We start from the raw sequence: 24952 nt of genomic DNA on the forward strand, positions 1-24952 counted from the left end.
CTGTCTGTGAGGGTGGGCAGGCCCTGGCACAGGGTGCCCAGAGCAGCTGTGGCTGCCCCTGGATCCCTGGAAGTGTCCAAGGCCAGGCTGGACAGGGCTTGGAGCAACGTGGGATAGTGGAAGGTGTCCCTGCCCATGGCAAGGGGTGGAATGAGAGAATCGTTAAGGTCTCTTCCAACCCAAACCATTCTGTGATTCTGTGATTGAGACTGATAATTTAGAACATAAAGAAAAGAGCAAGTATCCAGGATTTGAGGAGCAATGGTGTAGGCCAGTGTGAGGTCAAGCCTTCCAGACGCCATTGGCAGAGAACCATGTAGTCCAAAAGAGCCAGAAAAGAGGTAAAGAAAGAATGATCAACATCTGAAGCCTCAGACTAGTGGTAAATACAAACACATTTTTATTTAATACCCAAAGTCCCTCATGCATCTGACAAAAAACCCTACTTGACCCCTGATCCTACTACTCATTTAAAAGAAATAGAGCCAGGAATTTCTAGGCAGTGCCACAGCCAATTTATATAAATTATATATAGGGAGCAGGCATCTATTCAAAGGATAGCTATATCCTGGGATCTCAGCAGTAATAAATACTCTACCCACCCAACAAACTGTCATGCTGAATTGTGTGAAGTTTTAGATAGGAGATGCTTTTCACATGACTAATGCAAGAACAATGTAGACAACGTATGTTATGATTTAAACAACAGTTTTCCTTCTTTCTGTGGGGAAAAGCAAGTACATTTTTGCTGAACAAAACCTGAGCATGGTGTTTATCCAAGGCTTAAATTAACCCTGCTGTCAGCCAGGTCTGGTAAGAACTAGAATTTATAAGTGGAAACCCGTGTCATGAGGAAATAAGGAAAGAGAATATGAGGTTGCCATGTATATTTTTATACATATTTCAGGTTCTAGACACCCAGCCTAGTATTTTAGCTGACTTGTGGTGGCTATCTGGGTACATGTTCTTAGCCCAGAGCAAATTTAAACTAATTGAGCCTACTTACTGCTTAGCCTAAGGCTGAACTCTGTTACCTCCCTTTGCCACCAACCAGCTGCACACAGCCAGCAATTACCAACCTGTGTCAGCATCATCAGTGGCGCTGAGAGGGTGAGCCATGATCACTTGTGAAAGAAGGAAAAGGCAACAAAATCCTCCTGGATTAACAGGATTTGCTCGTCACGCAGCAGGCAACGAACCCGTGGGACTCACTGCCACGGGATGTGTGGGTGCAAATGTCTCCTGGAGGGCCTGGGCAAGAACTTGAATGAGAAAATTCACTGGAAATTACTTAATGGACAAAAATGATATCCAGTTCAGGAAATTCCCTTGTAGTAAAATGCAGAGGGTTGTGAAAGGATTACACATGCTCGCTCAGTCTGTCCTCCTCCTCAGGCATCCAGTGATGCTGCTGTTGGAAAGAGCTGCTGCGCTCCACAGACCCTCGATCTGATCCAGTTCTTACCTTCCTGCATCCCAGTCTGTCCATGTGCCTGAGCCCTAAGGACCAGCTTTGCTCTGGTGGGTGTATTTCATCCTATTAGCACGGCCAGTCACCAGGGAGCCATGATGCCTCTTGAGGAAAAAGTTCTTTTAGCACACATTTTAGCTGGTGATAGATTTGAAAGCAAATCTGCAAGTCCATGTTGATTTCTTGCTGCTATCAGAAGGATGTCTCATCCACTCTTGGAACTGCAGCAAACCCTTTTTACTGAGCTAAAACTCTCATTCAATAGCCCTTTCCATATCTACATCTAAACTGCAGATCCAAGGAATTAGTGTTTTGGCAAAGTAATCAGGTGAAAGCAGCTCCCTTACTGCATTCAGCACCAGCTATATAACATGATATTATAGAGTTTAATCAACTAAATTGTGCTGTGTTATGGGAGTGATGAATATGAGCTCAGAGCTTGCAGTGTCTGGGAATAAACAATCATGTTAGGTGGATGTATTTCCCATATTTCACAGCAGACAGAGGCTACGATTAGATGTGTTTTTTCTCTCTCTCTCTCTCTCGCAAAGACTTTCCAATGGGAAAGTCTAATCCAGAGATAGCATCTTTTATTAAATAGAGCGTGACATGCATCTGTCATGACTTGGTATATTTGAGAAGATGGTGGCCAGGTCATATCATTGCTGGCATAAAACCCACCCCAGCCATAAACCAGCTGCCTCAGTACAACCAGGTAATGACTGGGTGGTTCTGCTGCCATTCCTCCCCAGATTTTGATAAATATTACTGCCAAACAGCTTTATTAATAGTGACTCAGGTGAGTCTGTGGGAGCCATGGAGCTTCACCTTCGGGCTGCAGCAAGGGCTGGCCACTAGTGAGCAAGCCACTGCTAATGCAGTATAATCTCTTTCACATGGAGATGAGGTGGGATGGGATGGGATGGGATGGGATGGGATGGGATAGGATGGGATGGGATGTCACCACAGCAGTGTTAGAGATGCATTTTTTACAAGACACCTCTTGGTGCCTGAATGACAACACAAATTACTTTGACAGCAGTACTGAGCACTGCTCTGCTGCTTGTGACACCAGTTAGGGTGTCCAGCAGCAGGGAAATGCCAGAACCTCCCTCAGCAGTGCACTGCACGCTCACTGGCTGATGTAGTGATTTTAGTAAAGACACAGATCTTTATTTCTGTCTTCTTAGACTCACTGTGCTGTGCCAGGCTGCATTACCCCACGTGTTGGTGTCAGGCTGAGAGCATTAAATTGCTCTGGAAGTGCCATGCTGGTCTGTGTAAGAGGCATGCATGGGTAGAGTGAGTGTGTTGGGACAACAGGCTGGATGGCTTTGCCTGGGGGAGGCATCCCCAGTGCTGCAGAGGTGGCTGTAAGCCCTGACTGAAGATGGAGACCCGCTGGAGCAGATGCTGCAGCAGTGGCCAGGGAGAGGGTCACCTGCATGAAGGGGTGTGTCTAGACAGGGAAGCTGGGGCACAGGATCTGGGAAGAATCCAGGTAACTTTCTCAGCCTGAAGCAGAGCTGGGGACAGTGCCTTCAGCCTGCCTTGTGTCCCTGTGTTTCCTCAAGTGAACACATCTCAAACTCTCCCACCACCCACGTCACTGTCCTGACCTTTGTTGTCGTGCCAGATCCGCACTTTGCAGAGGTCTCCCAGGCTCAGCATTTCAGAGAAGCTGAATTCATCCATCTGGTTCCTCTCAAACTTATTGGAGTTATTGGACTCCTTCAGAGGCAGGGTGCCGCTGTCCCCATACTCCCCAAACAGGATCAAGAACACGTTGGCATCGGTGCCTGCCCCTGGAAGGAGAGAGAAGGGAAAAAAGCCATGAGTTACCCTGCCACATTGGGCTGACTCTCTGCTCCCAGTCGCATGGGGAGGAGCAAAGGCAGGATGGAAGAGGCTGCAGGGCTGCTCATGTTTCTCTGGGCACAGCCAAGACATTTCAGTGGGTTCGTGCAGGATCCTGCAGAGAGGACAACCAACCCTTCCAGTCCATCCCACAAATACAGTTGGATGCTTTGCCCTTGTGCTTGAGGTGTGGTGACCTTGATGATTGCAGTGCTCATAGGAAGCAGGAATTTCTGTTCCTGATGGAGGACTGTCCATCACAATGTTCTGCAGGGGATGTCAGTGTAGTAACTCTTGTTATTCCAAGATAGCTTGGGAAGTAAAGTGACTTACCCAGCAGGATCCAGCAATCTACAAAAGAGTGTTAAAGAACATACTTTAACTTTTCTAGCCACAAAGTGCTGTTCCCACTGAGGCACAGTCCCTTTTCCACACTCAGTCATTCCTTGCTGCTGTCCCACAACCTTCTCCAAGCACTTGTGGCACTCAGGATCCTTCAGCTGGCGTCTGTCTCCTCCTGCTCTCCCCGTGTTGTATGGTACAGGGATTTCAGAGCTATGTGCAGATCATCAACCAAGCCACTGTGGCACCTCATGGCCCACTTCCCTCCACCGCCAATAGATCTTCCTTCCATATTGCTCTTTCTCAAAAAATTGTCCACGTGGCATTTAATGGAAAAAGTCCCAGTTTCTCATGCAACAGTTTGCTCTACCAACTCCCACCTTTTTATTGCGCATATGTTAGGAAATTTAAAAATTTCCAAGATGATCTTTATGACCTGATATTGAATGTCTTGTGTCCTCTACTGTCCATATTTTGCCAAAGAAAACAGCCATGCTCTTTCGCTGACTTTTGGGGAGTTCAAGGCCCAACCACCACCTGCAGTGACCTTATATTTTAGCTGCGTTACATTTTCACCTGGCACTATTTATAATTCAACCAAAATGACTGCATTTTAATTTTGACGCCATAATATAAAAGCAGATTCACGGAGAGGAATAGATTACACGTGGGCAGAGAGTCACTGCTGTGTCAGAACAAAGGCCCTTTAATTTTGGGAAAGGAAAACGAGATCATCAAGCTCAAATCTGCCTTATAAAGAAACTCAGCATCTGCTGCCCTCATTTGGATAGCCCAGCTTTGAAACTCTAACCTCCTGCCAGGCCCTTTCTTACACAAGAGTATCATAAATCTACTTTGAGCCACACAGACAGTATTTCTCACAGCTCCATTCAAACACAGTGCAGAGACAAAGTTAGGGGGACTGTAAACTTCTGGAGAAAGGTCCCACTTCTGCAGAATTATTACTTAAATACAGAAGTTAGGAAGAAATCACAACTGTTCTTACAGAAGGACTGAGAAAAAAAATTACTAAAATAAAAAAAGGAGTAAAAGAGTCATATAGAGGAAAAGCAAAGCAACATGTGGTGTCCATGCAAGAAGTTGCCCATGTTAAATGGGGGCTAATTTTCAACAATTCCCTGGGAAGGGTTTAAGTAGGAAGAGAAAGCATCAGGGATTCAGGCAGTTCATCTGGCAGTACTTTTTATGACCCTGATGCTTGCTGAGGTGAGGAACAAAGCAAACTGAAGTCCATTTCCTTGCAAGGAGCAGGTTCCTAATTAATGCCAGGTCTCAAAAAGCACAGAACCAACTGTTTCTCAGCAAAACCGTCCCTGCAGGAAGAAGCTTATGAAGGTCTCATGCTGTGACATTTCCCTCACAAGCAATTAGCAGGACATGGGAAAGTAAAGAACAGAAATGTTAAATCAATGTACATTTCACCTATTTGGGTCTGTGATATTTTTTGGTTTTGTTGTTGTTGTTGCCAGTTCCAGGAAACTGTCAGGCACATTTAGGAACTGTAAAAAACTAGACAAATGAAGAGATGAAGGTACTGTGGTTGCACCAGCCTCAGCTGGTGATGAGTGCAAGAGCTCATGGATTGATACTGGGATCTGCACAACTGAACTGAATTTCATCACCAACACCCTAAACAATGGCAGAGTGTTTCCTCAGTGTATTTCCAGCTAAGTGTAGATTTGTGGGAGTGACTGACATGCTGAAAGCCAGAATTCCAACCCAGATGGACCTTGAGAAACTTGAGGACTGGGCAAGCAGAAATTCCAGGAATTCAGCAAGGAGAAATGCAAAGTCCTGCATCTGGGGTTGGAATAAACCTTGCACACGCTGGGAAGTTGAAGGTGACCCAAAGTTTACAGCAGTACCATTCACATTCTGATAGAATCCAAGCTAGCAGGAAGTGTCCAGTGTTCAGTGCAAAATGCGAGTTCGAATTGCTGGGTTGTGTCAAGACACTGAGAAGAGCTCAGTGGATGGCTACCAAGGTGGACAAGAGCTGGGACAAACCACTGTGAGGAGAAGCTCTGAGAGGAGCTGGGGCAGATGTACAAGGGCCCCCTGTGCAGGGGCAGTGACAATGGTGACAGGGCTGTCAGTACAGGCTGATGTACTGTGTCACACCATACCCCAAAGAGCCACAGCTGCAAGCTGCTGGGGAGGTTCAGGCTGGGAATCAGGAAAAAAAACAAGTTTCTTAGGAATATGGCGCAGATCTGGATCAGATGCCTGAGGAGGTGGTGGCAAATCACCATCCCTGGAGATGTCCAAAGTTTAGCTGACAACAGTCCTTTGAGCAGGAAAATGGGTGAAATAACCTCCAGAGGACCCTTTCAACAGAAGTCTCTATGATTATATGATTCTTACTGAGCAGATGCTTCATTTTTAAACAAACTCTCTGGGCCTGAGTCACAGCCTTCTGAGGCCAAAGAATTTCCTTCTTTTGACATAACAAAGATCTGGGATAAGGCACTAGGAACTGACACCAACTGTCCTAAATTATGTAATTTGTAGGTTGGAACTGAGCTGACAACATCCTAATTAATCTTATAACAGCAGAGATAAAAACCTTCTGCTTCATTAATGGTTGGAAAATGAGAAAGCAGTATTTATTCACTCTCCATCTTTACTGCATTACCATGTATGTGATGCCTGCATAGCAAAAGTAAAAATTAACCAGCCAGAGGACGTTTCTGTGCCTCAGAAAAAGCCATCAGGTGGTCTGGCTATATTGCATCAATGTCTATGAGTCCTGCCTTGAAGAAAATCCAATTGTGCTTTACATCTAAAATCAAGACCTAGATTTAACCAAAGATTACCCATCTGATTTGGGAGGTGTATGCCCTAACAACCTCTTCTTATCTGTGTGTAGGCTGAGAGCCGTCTGAGGTACTGCTGGTGGTGGAAGAGAGGTGATGAGCTTTGCAGAGTAGAGTCTTTCCCTGTTGCAACCTCTGCAGGTTAAATAATCATTGGAGTAGAGTGACTTTGCAAAAGCCAAACTGTGGCTTAAAGGTTTATTTGAGGGAAAGGTAAAACAATGCTGTTGTTAAACACATGTATGTGGTGGGGAGGAAATAGCTTATACTTTCTAGTTTGCTGCAGGATATTCTTTGTGGGATTCGTTTTCCCTGATTTTAGCCATATAGCCTGACTTAATCATGCAGTCTCTGTCTGAATCTGATGAAGAAAAACTCAAGAGGGAGAGACCCTCAGGAAGGTTATCCAGACCACTGATGAAGACTCTTCTCTCCCAGATGAATTGACCAGGGATGGTCTAGATTAGGAGGAAGTAAAACCAGAAATAAAATTTTTTGGAGAATGACAAATAGCTGAGATTACTTTGCCTGCTTTATTTTTTTCCTTCAGTGACTCTTATGCACTGGAAAGTTGAAAGCCATTGCAAAGAAAAGCTTTATAACTAGAAATAAACACATTTGATGCCAGTCCTTGTGCAGTATTGCTGCTCCTCGACAATGTCAGCGTGGCAGGAGATGATATAACGTGTTTAAACACTGCCAAGGATAAAATGTCTTTCTTCCTGAATTGGTCCAACCAGGAGTAATTGTGGAATACATAATGATCAAAAAGGGAAGATGGTTCATGACTTGCACCTGCTTTAGATAAGCTGGATAAAGTTCAGCACTTTGTCAGTGAGCTGTGTGATCTAATCACAAACAGACTCCCTGAAACCTCTCTGTAATCTGCTCTTTCCTACTGGTTGTCGCTGTTCATAATGAAATAAAATGTTTCTTCATTAATACCCGTCATCCTTCATTCAATGGGAAGGGCAGATCTGTCTGCTGCTGCTGTCATTTTCTATTCTCCTCTCATTTCTATTTCCATCGCCTTTGAGTTAGGACTGGTTTTCACAAAAAAGGTCACAGAAAGATCTACTACTATATTAGATGGATGGCCAGATACATAAACAAATCTTCCTCTCTCTCTCTCTCTTTTGTTTTTTGTATTTCACTACATGTTTTTCAGACAAGCAGCCAGCAGAGAAGATAGATAAGAAATGGTGAGGTGGCTCAAAGGTGCTCTGCCAGGGAAATTTTGATATTCTTAGATCATACCTCAGAAGCTGCATAAATTACCACTGATAAAACCAGGGGGGAAAAAAAAAAGAAGTAACAAAAGAAAAAAATGAAAGAGATTTAGAGGTCAGGAGGTGGTTATGTGAACTGGTGTGACAGAATCTCACTTGAGGACCAACCTTTGAAACAAGGTGTCTTCAAGACAATGTCTGGATTGCCCCCTCTTGGCACGAGACTCCTTGTATGTGGCTGCAGCTTTCATCCAGCAGCCTGACAAAACTTCCCATGAAAAGAGGCACTGATCCCAGGAAATGACATTGAAACCCCATTTCTTGGCTCTTGAAGCTCTGCAGCTTTCTGTATATTTTGTTCCACTTCTTCTATCTGGTGTGCATTTAAGGATGTTTTATAACAGCCTGAGATAAATGCTCTCAAAACACTTTGAAAAGGTGGGTGAATTATTGCTATCTGCTCTGGGCAAGGCAGACAGTGCTGACTGAAAACCTGAAGCACACCAGCTCTGACGACCCTACATGGATGGACCTGACCAAAAAAGAAAAATGTGGCTGCTGACCTCTATAACTTCATCTGGTAATAGTTTCTGTTAAGGTGTCTTCAGAGGAATCAAAGACAAGTCAAATCTGGGCCTTGTGTCTAAATATGTTATGCCCAGAGCTCAGAAGAGAATGAGTTTCTCAGAATAACTCCAGTGAACAGCCAGCCAAAATGATTGTATTCCAGCTAAACTATGTTTTTTAAAATGTAAATTCAAATGAAGCAGATATATTTTTTTTTCCATTGCTAAAAACCACACTTCATACTGTAAAAGTCATAAAATATCTAGCAAGGACCAACCTCCAATGTCACTGGTTTTAACCTGAAGAGTGTATGTGGTGTCCTCCATCATCTGCTCGTCGTTTATGAAAGCTGGCATCTCACACACCAAGCTTCCCTTGTCATTTTTCAGCTTGGACAGCCAATCCCCATAGGTAAATGTGGCCACTTCTTGATTAGTAAGATTCTTCAGGGTGATCTGTGAAGAGCCAAAATGGGGGAAAAAAACTTACTCTGGTTACTATTTGAATGAGGGCAAATGTTAAACTTAGAAAGTGCATGATCTGGTAGGACATGGGGAGAGCTTGGCCGCAGCTCCAAAGGCCATACTGAGCTCTTCTGGGATGAATGGAACTCTCTCCTGTGGACAGTATTTGCTGTTCTGGCTTGCCCTGAAAAACGGTCTTCATAGTGCTATAAAGCTTTTTCAACCCTGGGGCAAAGCAAAGGGAGAAATTTGCTCCTCTGACCTAAGTTATAGATAAAGCTCATCTCTAAGAGAGTCAGACCTCTCCTGTGAGCCAGCATGGAATTCGCTCCAAAAAAGTAACAGTTATTAAAAACATCACTACCTCTCCTTGAAGCACCCAGCATTTTTCTTTTGCCTGCCTTCCTTTGAGTGAACATGCAGAAATTGTTGTAGAGTGACACAAACCAAGCCCAAACAAGTTAAAACAAGGCACAAGATAAAATTAGGCCAGCAAAACTTAATATTTCACACACTTCTCCCTCTGGGAAAAGGTGACAGAACAAACAGTATGCAACAGATATTAGTCACGCTATCTAACATGTCATGGAAGCAGCTCAGATGCCGTGGTGATAAGAACAGAACGGGAATGAATTCAGAGCAGCTCAACAAGTTACTCCAACAAATGCCTAATAAAATACCCACCTTTATGTCTCTTGTTGGATGTGGGCTCAGTGGAGCATCAGTCAGGTGGGAGAAAAGCATTACACCTGCCTAGAGCAAAAACCTAGCAATAAGTTCTCACTAAATTGGGGGAGCTGAAGGGAAGGCAGGAGACAGCGCTGTAAATTGCCATTTGTGTTACCATCTAAGAGAAACAGAGACTGTACCTGTGTGTAGCAGTGCATCAGCAAACACTGCCTCTGCCAAGACCATGGAAACATGAGCCCAGACGTGTCAGAGAAGCGTGGCATAGTACTAGGGAGGAATTAATCAGGAGTGGTGGGAAATGTTACATTAAAAGGGACGCCTGCAGGTGTATGGTTCCACCCACTGCTCCAAGCATGGCTAACTGCAAAGCAATGTCTGACCGAGCTGTGAAAATCTTCAAGGGTGTAGATTCCCCAGGCACTCTGAGTCCTCATCCCAGGGCTGCACCATTCTCATTGGGAAGATTTTATTCTTTATGACTGATCAGGGCTTTCCTCACTGCAACTTGTGTCCATTGCCTCATGCCTTTTCACTGTCCACCTCTGCGAAAAGTCTGGATCAATGGTTTCTGTAACCTCTCTTCAAGTTTTTAAGCCTGTCATGGCTTAAAAACTATTTCCTCAGCCTTTCCTGGTGTACCATGTAGGCCCTCACCACCTCAGTGCCCTTCCACTGCATGCTCATATATCAGCCTAAGAAAAAAAACTTAGTAAAACTTATCTCAAGATACAATGTGCTCAAATTCTGTCCTCAAACTTCAGGTGTCCCAGCTCGCGGCCTTCTGTTGACCCCAACCTGGCCTTCCTGGAGTCTTTATCACTTCGAAAGAAGCATATTGCTCCAGGTTATAAAAGTTTGTTTCAAAGAGGGCAGCAGCTACACCAAAGCTGAGCAGTAAGCCACGCTATTTGTGCATTGAATGGTTCTGTGGGTAGGACACTCATCTGGGGTTTTTGCTCTGCCTGATGCTAAAGAGGGATCTGTAACACAGCACCTTCACCCCCCTGTCCCAGGGGGACGGGACATTTTTGGATGTAGAAGATGTCCCACTTTTCTAAAAAGCTGCTTATTCATAGCCAGTGACACTATTACTTTGTGGTCAAAAAAACTCTTCTGTGAGTCAAGAGATATTGCATCAAGCCCTTGCTTTGAACCAAGCAGAAATCAGGTCTCCCCCACCCCGGTTGGTGGCCTTTCTGCTGGGGCACAGAAGTGTCCTCTCTCAAGGATGTGTGAACAAGGATGCCTGCATCCTCTTAGGAGTCCAACCCAGAAAGTTTGCTTTGGCTAAAATTCACAAAATGGAATTGTGGGCCATATCAGGGTGACTGAAAATGTCTTTTTTTCCCCCAACCCAGTGCGTGAACTCTATGCTGGAAAAGGTTCAGCCAGCAGTACCTCTGCCCTTCTTGGGAATGACAGTGACACTGTTAGTAGCAAAATGTCCTGAGCAAAGCTTGCAGGAAATTGTCAGGGAAGCAGTGGGGATAGAAGCAGATTAGAGTTGTCATCTGGAGAGCACTCACAGACACAGAGGTCAGGCCTCTCACAAATACCCAGCCCATGCTCAGCGCTCCAGATGCTGTCTGAGAAAAAAATGTCTGGCTACTAAAACTGCTGGAGCAAAATCCCAGCTTTTTCCATCCTCAGCCCCTCACCCAGGATGTGTGATTGCATCTGTATGCACCCTCCTGTAAGCAGTAAGGACAGAAACAGAGCCCTGCCCCTGATATCTTGTTCTGGGGTGGTGATACAGGAGGAGCAGATAGGGAAGAGATTCATTTTATGACCATTTTTTTTCCCAAGGGATATCAGCCCAGAAATCCAACTCTATCCTGGGCTGATCCCCACTGTGGGCAGCAGGGGAGGGGGGGATTCTGCCCCATTCAGGTGAGACCCCACCTGCAGAGCTGCCCCAGCCCTGGGGAACAACAGCACAAGGACCTGGAGCTGCTGCAGCCAGTCCAGAGGAGGCCACCGAGATGCTCCAGGGCTGGAGCCCCTCTGCTCTGCAGCCAGCCTGGGACAGCTGGGGGTGTTCAGCTGCACAAGAGAAGGCTCCAGGGAGAGCTCAGAGCCCCTGGCAGGGCCTAAAGGGGCTCCAGGAGAGCTGCAGAGGGACTGGGGACAAGGCATGGAGGGACAGGACACAGGGAATGGCTTCCCAGTGCCAGAGGGCAGGGCTGGATGGGATATTGGGAAGGAATTGCTGTCTGTGAGGGTGGGCAGGCCCTGGCACAGGGTGCCCAGAGCAGCTGTGGCTGCCCCTGGATCCCTGGCAGTGTCCAAGGCCAGGTTGGATGGGGCTTGGAGCAACGTGGCATAGTGGAAGGTGTCCCTGCCCATGGCAGGGGGTTGGAACGAGATGACCTTTAAAGGTAATTTCCAACCCAAACTACGATTCTGTGATCACAGCCAGGGACACAGAAGCAGCAGCAGCAGTGGCAGGCTGACTGCTGGGTCACAATGTGGGTACATTGCCTCACTTACCCTGTGTGGACGCCCTAAATGCTGGTCATCCAGCACAAACACATCATGTGGTCAGTGGTGGGACCTGGGTATCCCCAGGGAAGCCTCACATCCCACCCAAAATGGGGGCAGGTAAGGAGCTGTTCAAGGCATTGCCCCCTCTCTCAGGTCCATCTGTCTCATGACTACAGAAGGGGCCTGAATAGTTTGTTGGAAGGGGTGAAAGCTGAATGTAGCCTTTTTCAGTGACTAAAATAGCAGAAAATAAATCCCATCCTGCAAGGAGATGTTTGTGGGTGTTGCACACACAGAGGATGATGCCGGATTTTGGTTTCAATCATAGGGTCAAGAAAGTCATCTCAGTGAGCTGAGCTGAGACTATATTTAATTTCTGCCTGTTCCTCCCAGTTAACTAGCTACTGCTTGGCAATGAGACCACTATTTTACATTGCACCTAAGCTATTTTTTTAGGATACCTAGAACTTGCCGTGGGCATCCAGTGTGCTTTTCAGCTCAAACTTGCCCTGCTAATTATGCAAGGAGATTAACTGGGCAGTAGAACACTAAGGCATGAAAAGAAAGTGGCAGGAGTGTATATGAATCACATATTGATAATTTTCTTTGCAGCTAAGCAAATACAGTAGTTGACAGGAACTTTATACCAACAATTTGAAATTAATTGCACTGTGTCTCCTGAAATGGAAAAGTTTGAGTCCAATTATTTGATTTACCCCTATCCAGCCTTCTTCCAGATGTCATGTAAAACATGGTCCACAGGGTCCCCCACTCCACTGACACCAAAATACACAGCTCCTGGAATTCACCTTTAAAGGTTCAAACACAGGATTTTACACTTCTGTTGCATGTCATTATTCTTCACTTAAACCCAGGAACTTCTGACTGTAAAACAAAGACTTCTCTCTTTTCGGAAGAACAAAAGTAAGCTTCAACTATATAATTCTCAATTCTCAATAATAATTCTCAAATTCTCTTAATCTCCTTTATACAAAGGAGAAAGGACTGAATAAAGACCGAGTCCCACATGCAGGATTACTTGTGACGTTTGAATGCAATGCAATTAGTGCTTCATTAAGGCAGCTTCTTATCTGTCTGGCTTTGACAGCACAAAGTAACATTAAAATTCTGAGGGAAGCAACTCTGCAGAATTCAACAGTCTCGTAATTCCTGCTATTTCACTCAGCTTTCATCCCTTCTTGTTTCTAGATTTTCAACTTCACAGCAAAGACACTGGGCAGCAGGTGAAATCTTCACAGGGACTGAGGGACCAGCTATCCCAGGAAGAGCTTTCTAAAGCACACATTTAGATAAATTGCCTAATTAGAGTCAAAATTTTTTTTGCTGAGGGTGGTGAGGCCCTGGCACAGGGTGCCCAGAGGAGCTGTGGTTGCCCCATCCCTGGAAGTGTCCAAGGCCAGGTTGGATGGGGCTCGGAGCAACCTGGGATAGTGGAAGGTGTCCCTGCCTGTGGCAGGGGATTGGAATGGGATGAACTTTAAGGCACCCTCCAACCCAAACCATTCTGTGATTCTATGATTTTGTTCCCTGATTTTTCAGAAACACAGAGCAGTGTCATGGTAGCTTGATATGGAAGAACATGAGATTCAGCATTAGGTCAGTGGAAAAGATCCACATTCTCTGTCTCTCCCAGCAGTGGTCTGATCAGAGAGCATTGCTCAGCTTTGGAGAACATTCATGGTGCCTTTTTGGGCATAGTAATGATCAATAATGTTCATTTTGTCGCAAAACATCACTAATTAAATTTTGTTCCCTCTAGAGGTTTAGGTATCAGCATTTAAAACTTACTGCTACTTGTGGTGCAGTTTGAATTTTCAGCACCAAGTTCATTACTTCACTGAGATTCTGAATGAAATTTTAGTGTACTTTATGTAGACAGAAAAAAACATGACTACTTGCCTGCTTGTAAATTGAATCTTTTGGCTGTGTACAGAATCATTGATAATTCATGCATTTTAATTGGTATTTATGCATTTCTGTATCTGGTGAACTAAAAGCAGTATAAATTATGCTAGCAACAGTTTACCAAAAGACCAAGAGAATTAAAAAGATCATTTATTGTTAGCTTAATAGAACAAGAAAACTGAGAATATCATGTAGATAAATGGAGCAACAAATGGTTAATTACGGGGTTGATGGCTTAATCTAGCTTCTCATTTCACTGTGCTAGTTAGCACTAACTGTGAACCATCTGTCTGAGAGTTTAGCACTACCCCCACAAGTATTTCATTATGCAGTCTTAATATGCACTTTTGACAGAAATGGAAATGGGCTCCGATCAGTTTTCATGTCACACCAGGCTACGTAAGTTTCTAAGGCTGGAATACAAATCAGAGAACACAAATCCTTCCTCCCCTCTTCCAGAATGCTTCTGTAGCCACCCTCTCTCTGGGAATGCAAATGCTGTGTTTACCTTTTCAGGGAAGGTGGGAAAGAAAATAAATACAATAGACCAATAAATACAGTTCTCTATGTAAATACAGTTCTCTACAGTTCTCTACGTCTCTTCTACTGGCGTTAGAAAATCCTCTGTGATCTGTTTATCTAAGAAAAATAGAAACTATGGGCATAATTTTCATAAGCTTCTAAAATAATAGAATTATAAAAGAATGGTCTGGGTTGAAAGCAACCTTAAGGACCTTCCAGTTCCACCCCCTGCCGTGGGCAGGGACACCTTCCACTACTCCAGGGTGCTCCAAGCCCCATCCAACCTGGCCTTGGACACTTCCAGGGATCCAAGGGCAGCCACAGCTGCTCTGGGCACCCTGTTCCAGGGCCTCACCACCCTCACAGCCAAGAGTTTCTTTCTAATATCTAATCTAAATCTCTCCTCTTTTAGTTTAAAACTGTCACACTGTCTCCTATCACTATCAGCCCACGTAAAAAGTTGCTCTCCCTGACTTTTTCAGGCCCTCTTTTAAGCCTCTTGTCCAGACCTATTCTTGTGTCCATGGTCCACCTGTGCTTCTGTAGAGCTGGAAGGTGGCTATGAGCCCACTGGGTAGGTCCAAATGAGAGTCCTTTTTGTCCACTTCCCTGGGAAAGCTTTGCTTTTGGTAGGACAGTCCGGCAGGCTGAGGTTTTGGAATGCCTGGACAGAGTAGGGAACAGGAAAGTGGGAAGGCACAACTAAAGATTCAGCCATCCCTTGCCTTTGTGCTGCTGCTGATTTATGACTGGAAGACCTGGAATGTCTCTGGATGAATAAGCTTTATTTGATTTCATTTTATATGTATACGATTTATAAAACTCAGGGGAAAGCATGTGAGAAATTACGAAGAGAGTTTGACCAAGACATCTGAATCAAATCAGAGAACAGATTGAGTTATTCCTCAGGCACAGAGAGAAAAACTGTGCATCTGTGGCATCTATTCTAAAGACATGTGCTGGAGGTCTAATCCTTTGAGAAGCTGCACAAGAATCATCATAGAATCAGAGAGTTGGAAGGGACTTTAAAACTCATCCAGTCCCACCCCTGCCATGGGCAGGGACACCTTCCACTATCCCAGGGTGCTCCAAGCCCTGTCCAACCTGGCCTTGGACACTGCCAGGGACAGGGCAGCCACAATCTCCCTGGAGAACCTGTGCCAGTATTTTGCCACCTTCACAGTAAGGAATTTCTTCCCAACATCCAGCATGAATTCCCCCTCTTTCAGTTCCCCTCCTTCCCCAGCTGCTGAGAAAACATTTAGAAGTGGAAATGCTGAAGTAAAAATGGTACTGCAGCACAGAAACCCTTCTGAAAGTGAAGAGAAGTTAATCACTTCACTGAAAACTGGTGGCTTTGTAGGGTCAATGTTTAGAAACACATTATCTACGGGAAAAAGACTGCTGTAAACTAGTCAAAAAGGATAAAGAACCCGATTAAAAAAATCATGCAGTGTTCCCCTGACCATGGTTAAGGTGCTGGGTCTTAAACTGTTCTCATAAAAAGGTCAAGATACAGAAATCCAGCAAGATATCAACTACAGGAAAAGCATGGTAAAGGAAAATGGCAGAGATGTGTTTCTCCATTAATGACATCTGATGGTCTGGAATCAACACAGCGTTCCCCTTCTCTCTTAGAAATATAATTATAGGGACCCACAACAGGCAAACTACTTTTGACTGCCCAGACAGAGGTTATCCTTACAAGGAGCTGGTGGTTTGTCAGCAAAGATAAACGCAAACACTGTATTTTGTGCAAGGTAGGACATCAGGGAAAAATACCATCAATTTACATATTCCATTCAAAATGCAAGATAAAAATGCCACCTTACTTGTATGGACAAGAAAAGAAAGAAATCTGCCTGTGTGCTAGAGGAGAAGGAAAGGGGAGAGATGGGATGATACAGCTGCATGGATGGATTATTTGGAAATATCCCACCCAGTCCACAGGGTCTCTATCTGGCAGACATCCTCCCATGGATTCGGATTCCCACATGGCAGAGATCTGCAGGGGCTGAGGGTACATCCCAGGGACCAGAAAATATTGTGACCAACCAAGGCTCGTGCAGGGAAGGAGAGTGAGATCTAACAGCAGAATCTGTGGTGAAATCATAGAATCATTTAGGCTGGAAAAGATGTCCAGTATGATCACGTCCACCCATTAACCCAGCACCACAGTGATCATTACTAAACCACAGCCCACAGATGTGCCACACCCACAAGCCTTTTGAACACTTTCAAACATGGTGATTTCGCCATAAAAAAAATTTACAACACAGCTTTTCCTCTCTGCTCTTTTCTTTCTTGACTCAATTCCTGCAGGGAAAAACCATGAGAAACTGAACAGAAAAAGTGTAGGAAATTAGTAAAAACTAATCACTCGATGTCTTTCTCCTCTTTGCCAGGGGGTGAGAGGCTGCAGGACACACATGCTGCGACAGACGCGCGATGCTGAGTGCGTTACCCTTTCCAGGAACCAGTGCGGGCGCGTCCCCTTCCCGTCCGTCCGGACCCTCATCTTCCTGAGGGGTGCGATGTCAGCAATCTCCATAATGAAACTGTCCTCCTGGCCCCGCTCAAACCTGCAGGGATTGGAAGACCAAGGAGGTCGTGTTGCTGCTGCTTTACAGCCTCTCTGCGTCTCCGTCCCGTGCCGGAGCCCTCGCCCTGCCAACAGCCTCAAATCAAAAGTTTATGAGTGCTCTTTATTGGACTTGAGCTTTCCTGTGCTGCAATCACCAGCTACTGTGCTGTTGGCAAGACACCTCAGTGCAGATTTGACAGGGATTCCTCCTTCCCTGGAAAACACAGCCCACCTGGAGCTGCTCCAGGCAGTCTGTAGCATACATTACTGCTCTGTTTGTAACCAGAACAATAGCGACTCACAGTCAGGCTTCTGCACATCGCCTCCCTCCTGGCAGCTGCCCACTTGCCTGTCCTTGGTCCGCTCCAGCTAGAAGGCAAAATAATTTTGCCTCATCTCCTTTCTCTGAGGTGCAGCACAAAACTTGGTGCTTGCTGTGGAGAGAGGCAGTTGCTGCAGCTGAGCTAAATGTGGCACTGGGATTGCAGGTCGGTGTCCAATACCCAAGTTTAGTAAGCACAGGCAAATTGTGTTAGAATGGAGAAAAAAACAACCTGATGAAATTGGGGGATTTGGATTTGCAAACTATCTCTGCCTGTGGTAAGAACCAGGGTGGGTTTGTGTAACCTTGCATGAAAGACCGTCCCCGGTGCGTGGCCGCCGTGTACAGGCACAAGGATGTGCAGGAGCTGCTCATCCATAGCAATCAGCAGGAAGCAGGAGAAGGGAAAAAACAGCTAACATGTGCTTCCCACAGAAGATTACACTGGCTAGGACTGCACCTTCCCTTCCACTTGGCATTGCCTCAGTGAATGTGCTGCCTCAGGCTCAATATTACTCTGTTCAGAGCAAGTATCTTCAAGTTTTCCCCCCAAATACTCTGGAGACCTGCTGTGGTCTTGGAGTTGGAAATCTAACCCTTGCTAAGGAGAATGGCAGCCAAAGCCAGAGGGTTTACCAAGCACATGGTGATCACTCCGCTGTTGATGTTTCTCCTTCATGCAAACTCCTCCTTGTGGGGGAATTACCTGAGTGTGCTGAGTGGTTTGGGAAGAGCCCTGCAAGATGTGGGCATTGCCACAATAGAAGCAATCCATAATGATGATATCTCATTCCTGGCAAGGCCCACTGCCTCCCATAGCTGTGCAGTGCCAGAATGTGGAGAAAAAACCATTTTCTTTACCAGCCTCTGTTCAGATTACCCCCTGCAGGATGAATGCGATTATACTCACACCATTATCTGAGCATGCATTGCTGCAGATGTTAGCAATAAGGTTTGGCTCGAGCCTCTCAGTTTTCATCCAGGCACTGCTTCCTCTGCACTCCCAGAGGCATTTGGACTGGGCATTTTGGTCCCAGTCCATTTCTAGTTATTAAGGGTTATGTTTGCTCTTTGAAAAATGCCTTCTTCTTCTTATTTGTCTTTCTGTGGTACCGGATACTGAGGCAGCCTGTCTCACTGTGAGAAATAGAATGTACTTTTGTCCCTGGACTGGATTGATTTCCACATCTATTAAAGAAAAAGGTGTGACCCTTCCAGTCTGAATTATCCTGTGATCCTATGATCAGTTTTTATTACAATCACTATTACCTACAAAGCTTCATAGAAATCTCTCACTCTGAGGCTTTCCAGGCTGAGCTAAGCTAATTCTAAGCTAAAATGTCTGCTAGCAAAATAAAACATTATTTATCTTCAGCAAATGCCTTGTTTGAAGTTTGTAATGCTGATACTCACCTGCTACTTCCAAGAGAGAAGTACTAGAGGGAAGTGATTGCTGAGGTGACAAACTGGGGGACCCAAAAACCCTTTGCTATCCCTAATTTATATGAAGATGAACATAAACCTGAAAAAAATTGAGAAGGGAAGAAGTAGCCAGACAAGCTGACTGCTGCTGTTCCCTTTTCAGGACACTGAACCATTTATCTAAAGGATTTCATTAAGCTTTCCTCTCCATGCCTGCCCTTATAAATATTTCCATTGCCCAGGGGTCTTGGTAATAACAGTAATGTAGCAGAAATTGCCTTAAATCTGCGGCAGGTTAGACAGACGGTTCTTCGTAATGCACTAAGCTGCTGTGAGTGAATTGGCACTGGATGGCCCCAATAAAGATGAAGTGTCTTTTACCATTTGGTTGCAGTAGCTCTCACCCATCTCTGCACTGCTGGCACAAGGGCTGGAGAGATTTCCATGTGGAAAGGAGCCAGGAAAGCCTGTGCTGTTAGCAGCTGGATGAACACTGGTGGCAGTGGTGTGGAAACAGACAGCATGTGAATTTGGGGACATGAATGTCCTGTGCAGAGGGTGCTAATGAGATGACAAGAGCCCTGTACAGCTGGAGGTGTGATACAGAGCACCTCCAGCTAGCAGAGATGTGCATCCTGCGGATATTAACATAAAAAGAGTTGTGCCTTACACTTCCTTCTTCTTCACACAGACCCAGCGATTTTTCAACACCTTTCACAGATCTTCTACTGTCAGATGACAACCCAAGCAACTAATAACATAGAGACTTTTAAATTCTCCTCAATTGCTTTTTCATACTCTTAGATCAGAGATTGTCCATCCCAGCCATGTAGACAAATGGGGTATGTTTTTAGAGGCCACAAAGTTTAGGGGTATGACTTGCCCCAGATGCAGCAAGACTGCAACCCTGCTCCTGAGAGGCTGGAGATGTCTTGATCCCCTTTAGAGATTTTTAGTTGATGCACCCAGATGTGAAATCTGCTTCATTTCTGATTACAAATAGCAGTGGTCCATTTTCCCACCTACTAGAACTAAGTGTTAGGATTAAATCGGTGGAAGACAGGCCCTGCTTGCCCAGGGTCTTGTAAGAGAGGTGTCACTGATGGCCCCCTCACTGGTAAGCCAGGAGCATTGTCCCACCTGTCAGATGTCCCTCTGTGATGGGGAGCAGCACCAGGATCTGTGTTTTTCTGCATGACTCAGCTGTGTTTCTCACAGATATTTTAGTCAGCAGCACCTCTCTGCTGCATTTTTTTCACAACAAACAAGGCTTTTGCTTGTTACTAACTAAACACATGAAGCTCTCAATCTTAGCTATGCTTGTCCAGACACCCACTCGGCTGCGACAACTTCAAGTAAAACATCCCCTGAGCAAACACCTCTATGCAAGGTGCACCTTATCTTCAGTTATCCAGCATCCCCTCAGCAAGCTAAGCTTGAACTGTGTGGCCAAAAGCTCCCGCCCTTCTGATGCTCTGTAGATGCTTTGCTGAATAAGATCAGAGCTAGTCAATTAAATAAATTTAAGCATGGTGTTGCTAAAAGATGGTTCATTCTTGAGCATGCCAAAGCCTTCTGTACTAGGGAAGGTGCTAGGAAGGAACAAAAAAGCATTGGGAAGTGGATGAGTGGTGACATGTGTGAGTTTTTTTGGCTTACAGAAGTGATGGCATCAGACTAGTGTTACAGTGTTTGTTAGCTCTTTCTGCTGAAGAAAACATGAGATTCCACCTTTTCAGTAAAATCAGGGCATGCAGTCCAGCATTCTGTGCCACCACCCATCCATTTTCCAGTGCTCTCCTGGGCAATGTTCACAGCTCTTCTTGCAGACAATGCAGGACTTCATACTTTTGTTCAAGATGCTTATCTCTACAGCCACTGAGGAACAGGTTAGACAAAACTTGTACAAATGTCAAAGGGTGGTTTCCCTGGCTCTCCTTTCCTTTGCTTTGCTAAATGTCTGACAGAAACACTTACAGGGGGCCCAGGTCTGAATCTATAAAGTCAGTGGGAATAAAGGTTTGTGTTTCAGTGATCAGCCATGATCAAAACCCTGAGTGCTTCTTGAATTGACACTAAAATCTGCCATCATTCCACTTCTGACCAACAAAAATGACAGTTACTGTACCTGTCTCCATTTTTTTCCAGCAGCATCTCCTCAGTATTCCCATTGGATCCAAAGACAGTCATGAAAATACTGGCATCGGTACCACCACTTTCGATGTCTCCAGTCACAACCGTGACTTCGTAGAGGATCTGGTGAGGATTGGAAACAATTAGAAAGCCTCATTTAAACAGCTGTCCTTAACCCATGCTAAACAGGGCAACAGGCTTTCCTGGAAATCTACTTCCTAGCCAGAAAATGTTGCAACACAGCTTCTTGGTTCCTCTCCACACCATTGTTTTCAGAGGTAAAGTTAGAGATCAAAACTCACTACAGGACTTTCCATCTATGATCTTTTCTACAGAGTTTCTCAGCCTTGAAAGAGACACATTAATTGTGACAACATTTGAATCACAGAACCACAGAATGGTTTGGGTTGGAAGGGGCTTTAAAGCCTATCCATTCCCATCCCCTGCCATGGGCAGGGACACCTTCCACTGTCCCAGGTTGATCCAAGCCCTGTTGAATCTGGCTTTGGACACTCCCAGGGAAGGGGCAGCCACAGCTTCTCTGAGAAAACTGTGCCAGGGCCTCATTACCCTTAGCGTAAAAAATTTCTTCCTTTTATCTAATCCAAGTCAGCCTTCCCTCCATTTAAACCCATTATCCCTTGTCCTATTGCAACACCAGTGATGAAGATCTCTTACGCTGCTTCTTCAAAGGTGTCACAACCATCACATCAATAGCTGGGTCGCCAATCCTCTGCTATCAGTGCCTGTCCCTGGCGACCTCCAGCACTCCAGACCTCCGTACTACACCAAACTCTTGCTAATTAAAAAAAAAATTCTCCCAGAAGAACAATTGTTTCTTTTTCTTGTCTGCAAAATGTTTCCCCCAAAAGTTCAGTGTTCATCTGGGCAATGTTCATTCCAATATCACTAATAGTTTGGAAGTTTAGACATCAGAATACTCTCTGTGGTACAAAGTTCAGCTATGCTGCTCTCCAAGGGGATGCTCGCTGCTGCATCAGGTGCAGAGTCCTCCCAGACCTTGTGTGCACTGAAGGCATGCCAGTGTGTGAAAAGATGTTTTTTATAATTTTCACCTAATTAGCCTAAATTTGTTCTTTTCTCCTGACATGGGAACAATAAGACTTAGAATAAATATTTTAAAAATGTGCAATTCCCAGCAGCTCTCAGGGTTTTTAAGACTTCTAGGCCACTTAGATGCTTTGAAGATCATAGCCATGGTAGCGAGACTTCTGGAATTAAGACGTGGAAGAATATCAAGGAACAGTCCCCCAAAAATATATTTCAAATAGTGCGCTGCTAGGCTAGTTTTACTGGCCTGAATTTTGGCTGTCACATAAATAAACAGTGCAAAGGAATAACATAAAAAAAAAAAAGATTTTTCACATTTGTTTCAACCTGAGTAATCTGCTGATCACATATTCATCCATACATATTTTAAATCTTAGCAATGCATCCTATTTTTTGTAGGAAGGAGAAGAAGAACTCTTTTACCAATGCATTGAAGGCTTTTAATGAGTGTGGTGGACACTGAGTAATTTCTCGATGTATGGGAAGGCAAATACTCAATTTAAAGCAAAAAGAGGGAATATCAAGCCAAGAAGAAAATTAAGTTGAATGGATACATACAGCTGTACAAAAGCCAGGCAGGAAAAAAAATAGAAAAAAAAGAAAAGTGTTAATCTTCCCAATGATGCTAAACATATCAGTTTTCTTTAAACTCTAAGAAAACCTGTATGACTCAGTTTCTAACTACAGCTCTTTATGAGGGAACAGTCCCAAATTCCCTCAACTAGGAGACTGATCAGAAAGTCACATGCTCACTTCTGGTTTCATGTCCCAAGCATCTCCCCAGATTTCCTTCAAATTTCCCATCATGTTTCTGGCCCAACATCATAGGAAAAAAAATTGTAGTTAGATGTCTCTTGCCTAAAATAGTGTCTATTTTGGGCATGCTTATGAAAATAAATATTCAGGATTGTGCTTTTAAAGGAAGACTGAACATAAGTCTTCATTAACATCCACTTCAATCTACAGGCAAGGCATCAGCTCACCAATAGGAGTTTGGAAATCTCATCCAGGAGGTTAAATGACAGATGGGACATTTTTATGAGATTGGTTTTAACCTTGGTATTAAGTGCGATGCAGGTTTTTATACCCTCTTAGGTCAATTCCACCACTGAAATCTGCATTAATTTGGTGAATCCTTCCCAAATGCTAAAAATGTTATCAAGTTTTTGCATGTCTGGGGAACAAAGATTTCAGGAGAATATCTTTAGCTTGGGAATCAAGAGCAGCATAGAGGAAAAATAATGTACTATGAAAGTGTAACCTGACTGTAAATAGAAGCACATTTATAGAGATTTTAAATTGCCACACAGGTATTTAAACACAGTGTTATTTTCACATTCATCCAGCCTGTTACTTCTGCTACAAATCTTACATCCAAAATCAGCATAGCTCAGCTTTCCAATTTGTACTTGTTTGAAATACAGCATAGCAGATATTACTTCAAAATTCAGATATTTGAATGGAAAGACTATAGAGTTTTATTCATCACTGATTCAACTTTAATCAGTTATTCTCACCAAAGATCAGGCTTACAATTGTTTTCATGTTTCAACAAATTCCAGCAAATTAGTTTCCCTATCTCCCATTAAAAAATCTGGTATGTATGGAGAGATTAAAATATTAGGATATTTCCACAGCTCTAATCTGATGAGTTGGAAGTATTCCTTCACCTTGAAGGTGCTCCCACTTTATGGGTACCAGGTGATTCAGTGGGTGACAAGATGAGGACAGGCTGCTGAACTGTGTCCTACCTGCCCTGCCCTTCCTTCTATGCCATGGCTGCATCCAGCCAGCCTCACTAACCAGTGCTCTAAACAATCATGATTCTAAACCATGCCTAAAGATATTGTTAATAAAATAACATAGGAAAGGAAAGCAAAGAGAAAGCTCAAGCCACTTGCAAATCAAGGTTTGAGAGCTGCTGACACATGACCTATGTCAGTAGAGGTGCCTGCAGCAGCTAAAGGCACAAAGTGAGCCTGGTGCCTACCTTGATGCCAATGTTAACACATTCTGCATCCAGGATGTTGAGGATTCGTGATGTGAGCCCGTCACCTTTGTCTCTGGCCAGCCAGCACTTGCAGACAAAGTTGTACATGACGCCTTTGGTGGGCACGACGATGTTGAGCTCTTCCATCATCCAGCAGCTCTCAGGGGTAGCACCATCATGCCCCACCTGTAAGGGCCAGAGAGAAAACACCTCCTGGCGAAAGGGGATTTCTCTGGACAAGGGTGATTCACCCAGTAATGAAGGACTCAAAGTCTACATACACCATCACAACAAACCATTCCACAAGGGGATGGAGGGAACTCTGAAACAGTGCCATTGCTGTGAGAAGGGAGCTCAGGTCATCAGCTGCTGTGCATGAGGGAAGGCCAGTCTCAAAAAAAGCAAGGTAGGCTGGACTGACTTACATGAAAACATGTCCAGTCTCTTCTTAATCTGCACTTGCTCCATTAACCTCTATATGCTCATTTTGCAGTTGGCGGCAGACATATTCCTCCACCTTTATAAGCCTTTCCACTTCTGTCACAACGCTTGGAAGTGATTATTCAAAGCTTTATAGCCAAGAGGAAAGATGCAGCTCAGCAAACACCCACATGTATTATTACAAGCACTTCCCTCACAAATCCACACAGAAGTGAACTAAATGTATGAGGCTGTTTCTCTTCCTGTCTCCTTAGACTGCAAAAGCTTTTGTCTTTGTACAGGAGACAACAGATGGAGCTTACATCTGTAGCTGGTTGATTTTCAAGGACCACCTCCTGGTACATTCCAGCCTCAAGAATGATCTGTCGTGGAGACCAGGAAGTCACACAAACGCCACAAGCCTGAATGGATGACCAAGTTCCTGACAAAATTTAAATGGAAAAAGGAAGAATACTAGAGGTGGCAGCAGGGGCAGAGGTCCTGCAGAAATACAGAGATATTGCACAAGTGTGCAGGGATGAGTTTATGAAAGCCAGAGCCCACCAGGAGCTGAATCTGTCAAGAGCCAGTGTTCCTGCAGGTATATCAGCAGCAAAACTA

General features: G+C 44.5%; 1 protein-coding gene across 2 annotated transcripts in view; it reads right to left on the reverse strand.

The window, feature by feature from the left end:
• Positions 1-24952, reverse strand: part of LOXHD1 (lipoxygenase homology PLAT domains 1) — a 78649-nt gene that overhangs the window by 15771 nt on the left and 37926 nt on the right. For both annotated transcript variants that reach the window (XM_039567746.1, XM_039567745.1), the window contains exons 17-21: positions 23912-24097; positions 20846-20973; positions 16854-16971; positions 8581-8758; positions 3091-3276 (exon numbers count right to left, since the gene is read on the reverse strand). In XM_039567746.1, the coding sequence (XP_039423680.1) occupies positions 3091-3276; positions 8581-8758; positions 16854-16971; positions 20846-20973; positions 23912-24097 (796 nt within the window). The remainder of the gene's footprint in view (positions 1-3090; positions 3277-8580; positions 8759-16853; positions 16972-20845; positions 20974-23911; positions 24098-24952) is intronic.

The sequence above is a fragment of the Corvus cornix genome, chromosome Z (genome assembly GCF_000738735.6).
Source record: "Corvus cornix cornix isolate S_Up_H32 chromosome Z, ASM73873v5, whole genome shotgun sequence".
Taxonomy (NCBI): Eukaryota; Metazoa; Chordata; class Aves; order Passeriformes; family Corvidae; genus Corvus; species Corvus cornix.